The sequence below is a fragment of the Cryptomeria japonica genome, chromosome 9 (genome assembly GCF_030272615.1).
Source record: "Cryptomeria japonica chromosome 9, Sugi_1.0, whole genome shotgun sequence".
Lineage (NCBI taxonomy): Eukaryota > Viridiplantae > Streptophyta > Pinopsida > Cupressales > Cupressaceae > Cryptomeria > Cryptomeria japonica.
In genome coordinates, this window is record NC_081413.1 from 722513808 (window position 1) to 722518106 (window position 4299).

Below are 4299 nucleotides of genomic sequence, written 5' to 3' on the forward strand. Positions count from 1 at the left end.
CTCCTAAGAAGCTCCAACATTTTCTCTCCTCATTTGTAGGTTATATTTGAGCTCCTCATCATATAGGAGTTTACATTCTCTTTTAAATTTGTTTTTATCATTTTTATTTTTATTATGTCGATAGTTTAATCTAGTTTATTTCATTTGTCTAACATACTAGAGTTGTTGTTGTGTTCCTTTATTTTTGCAGTGTGTAGTTGGGTGGGATTTGTGAGGTTGCAGGCAAGTTTACCAATGTCCCAAGCTACAACAATCATATGGATGACAACACATCATGTAGGTGTCCTCAACAAATAGCTCCAAGTTACATCTAGTTTGTTAATATATGTTATGGTATTAATTTATTAGATTTCTTTTTAAGTTAGTCAAATATCATTTTTTATATTCTTTCACAATGTTTCAATTTAACAAATATATTAATTTTTCTAGTTTAAAACATCTCTAGAATAATATTATCAAATTTTCACAATCTATGCTAACATCTTGGTTGCTTTTAGATTTTATTGTGTCAACTTTCCAAATCCAACCCTAATCCTCCATTACCATTTAATTATCCTCTAATCATATGCACATGGGATAATCAATGATTAATCTCATGCTTGACTAATCTAAGTTCCCATGAGGATCCACTTGTCATACCAAGTACTTGCATGTACATGACAAGTAGTACGAGAGGTATGACCTAGTTTCTATTTCTTATTTGTTTTATTTGAATTTGGTAATTGGAATATGAACTCTACCTCTTTTTAATGAACCTTTAAATTTAAAATTTCGCATATACTTAAGAGTATGGAACAAGTCCATTTCTACAATTTTAAAATCCTCTCAGGAGTATTGAACAAGTCCATTTCTACAATTTCAAAATAATCTCAAGGTATCTTCAAAATAAATTTTACACAATTGAACACAATAGATTTAAGGCTCAATTCTAAATAATTGAACAACATAAAAACCAGAGAACAATTAATCATTGAGCATCTCATAGAAAGACAATTGAATATTATTTGAAAGATTCAAGACTCTTGTAAATTACAATAGCTTCCATTAATTCTCAATATTACATGAACTATAGCTATCTATCATCTTGATAATATATTCCAGAACAAACACAACCTAATCCAGAAGTAATAACCAGAACTTTTGGAACGCAAGAAAAGAAAGTAATCATCCGAAACATGGTTTCCAATAATTCCCAATATCATGTTCTGATTGCTACCATTTTTATTTCTCTGAGACCTAACAATATACCGGTAAGAAGATGAATCTGCTCATTTGACAAACCCATTCATAGATTTAAACACCATTAAAGAGGAAACAGAAAAACTTGTTCTTTGGATCCTTTTGGATAAACCAGATTTATCCAGAAATGTATACAAGATCAGAAGCTTGATTACAGAATTTGGGTTGAGGAAATGCAGAGGTTTGATCAGGCCCTTGGCTTGTCAGCTTCCCTAATGGTCTCCAAATTTGGCCTCCAAGACCTGCTCTTGCTCAATCTATACTTTCCCAAATCTATCTGTAGCTCTGAAAGGCCTTCAACATCCATTTTGGGCACCACAACAATATTTAAACCACCTGGCAAATCTCCACCCAGATCATCATGATCACGAGCTTTGTCTTGGAACACCATATCCCCAAACAATGGGATGATTTTTTTCTCAAAGTTCTTGGAACCCTTTTTCATGGCGGATTTTGCCCTGACTGCAATTGAGGCCATGTCTGAGTCTGAAACCACACCCTGCAACTTTGACATGGGAAGAAGAAAATACAGATGGCCCAATTCCAAATCCTCATCTGCAGACAGGGGATTTATTCGACGACCAACCTGTAAAGAATCTGCATGACATACAAAATGCTGAGGATTTTCCAACATGAGTTCTGCAGCCTTTATTTGCTTCTGAAATTCTTGGAGCTCACCATTGTAAGCCACAACTTTAACTGTGTTAGAGGGGAATATGTGAGAAGAACCACACGAAAGATAACTTCCCATTCTGCTCTGATTTCTTTCCCCGAATTCTCTGGTTGACAGAGAATTCAGAGATCTCTGGGCTGAATTTATTTGGGTTATCTATAAATTCTCTGGTTGACAGAGAATTTAGAGATCTCTGGGCTGAATTTATTTGGGCTAGCTGTGAATTGTCTGGTTGACAGATAATTTCTAAATTCTCTGGGCTGAATTCATTTCAGTTAGCTGTGAATTCTCTGGTTAACAGAGAATTTAGAGATCTCTGGCCCGAATTTATTTGGGTTTGGGTGGAACCCACGCGAATTTAGGAATAAGAATGTGGAAGAAGCTTCTTCAATTTTACCGCATTTCTGCATGGATTAGGTATTTCTTGGAGTTGACTGCACTGAAGCTTCCTCCATTAATTTTTTATGAATTCCTTATCCTTTTCTATATAATTTCTCTGGCATTGGCATTCAGAATCCGTAGTTTAGGGAACGAATAATATGCATGTCTTGTTCTTATCGGCGGTGGTTATATTATGTGTAGTTGCTTTCGGTGCTTATTCTTCCTCTTTTGTTTTTTTGGGTTTTCCAGTTGGGGTGGATATATGAGCTCTTTTTAAATGAAATTCATGTTATAATTTTAATTTAATCTATTTTTTAATCAGTCTTTTAGATTAATGTGTTTTTTTAATAGGCATTTTGGATCATACTCAGTGATCTATTATTATTTTATCTCTTTTCATTGGATCATTAGGTGTGCTCTGAAATGTTCATAAAAGAACATACACAATTTAATCCAAAAATATATCATAAATATTCATGGAGTGTGGAAAACTAATTCATCTATTTTTTAGGGTGAGATGTGACTCTAAATAAATTTCTTTTTTTAAAAAAGAGAGCAACATATCTTGGATAGTGAAAAGAAATTTTTTGGATTCAATTGTGGTTAATGATTCTCCTGTGGACCATTCATCTTTCGACAAGGAATAATTATCTCTTATGATTACTGGTGACCATTTGACCAAATTCTTGGAGCCCAATTTTGATAAGCATTCCGATACTAGTTGAAAATGTATTTTAGATTCAAACCACCTAAGAAAGTGGCCATGGGTTTTTTGTAGTGTCTCGCAAGTTGTTTTATTCTCTCCCTAAATGGGGTGTGATAGTTGTTTAAGTATTTTGACTTTTGGCACTAGTCGCTATTCATATTTCTTGCTAGTTGTTTTCTTCGCTTCTTTGTAAAGGGTTTGTTTTGTCTTATTCATAACTCTAGTAAAAAATGTTTTGCTTGATCAAAAGCAATATGAAAAAAAGAAAAGTTAAAGGGAATATGTACTTTTTTAAAAATTAACTTATCTTATGTAAAATCATGCAAGTAAATTAGATGAATTGGGAATTAACAATTTAAAATATTATTTTTGAAATTAAATGTAAAATGCGTGTACTTATTTTTTAAAACACTATTTGTATAATCACTTGATCATAGTATAGAAAATTGATGCACAAGATAGGTGTACTTAGCTCTCAAATTGATGATGGAATATGGATGCTAAAGATTTGCAAAGTCTATTTGTTACACTCTAAAAATATGATGTAAAAGATAGGTGTACTTGGCTCTCTAATTGATGATGGAATGTGGATGCTAAAGATTTGCAAAATCTATTTGGTAGTCTAGAAAATTGATGTAAAAGATAGGTGTACTTAGCTCTCTAATTGATAATAGAATATAGATGCTAAAGATTTGCATAATCAATTCATCACAATATAGAAGTGATGGAAAAGTTAGGTGTACTTAACTCTTAAATCAATGATGGAATATTGTAGAATCAATTTGTAAAGTATAGAAAATTAATACAAAAAATAGGTGTACATAACTCTCAAATCAATGAATGGCAAAATCAATTTGTCATAGTATAGGAAATTGATGCCCTTGGTGTGTCAACATCTTGAACTCAATGCAAATGTAAAATATTCTATCAATCAATCTTGAGTGGCTTAATTTTATCCTAAGGAGCATGGAATTGCTCTCTGAGGTGTAGTTTTTGTATGGCAAATATTAAACTTTTGACCTAGTCCACTATAATCTCTAGTATCTAATAGTTGGGAAATAATTTGGCAATATTCAAAAATATCTCAAGGATGTTGTTGGATCACAAGGGTGTGTTCTCTTAAGTCAATCTCCTTGGTGTAACAACTTGAAGGCCTTGGCTGAATGATCAAGGACAACAAACACAAGTCTACAATACTCTATGTTGATTCTAACGTAGATGCATTTATCTTAAGCTCCAAATTGAGGTGTTCCAAGAATGAATACTCTTTCATAACTTAATGTTTTATGGTATTTGCCAA

At 32.7% G+C, this 4299-nt stretch overlaps 1 protein-coding gene across 1 annotated transcript; it reads right to left on the bottom strand.

The window, feature by feature from the left end:
• Positions 1 to 1028: 1028 nt before the first annotated feature.
• Positions 1029 to 2464, bottom strand: LOC131067402 (uncharacterized). Its single transcript, XM_058002385.2, has one exon. It carries the CDS (start codon positions 1988 to 1990, stop codon positions 1427 to 1429), a length of 564 nt encoding a protein of 187 aa, XP_057858368.1. The 5' UTR covers positions 1991 to 2464; the 3' UTR covers positions 1029 to 1426.
• Between the last annotated feature and the right edge of the window lie 1835 nt (positions 2465 to 4299).

What these genes read in the sequence shown, in the direction of transcription:
- LOC131067402 (XM_058002385.2), bottom strand. Translation starts at nt 1,990, where the DNA reads ATGGGAAGTTATCTTTCGTGTGGTTCTTCTCACATATTCCCCTCTAAC.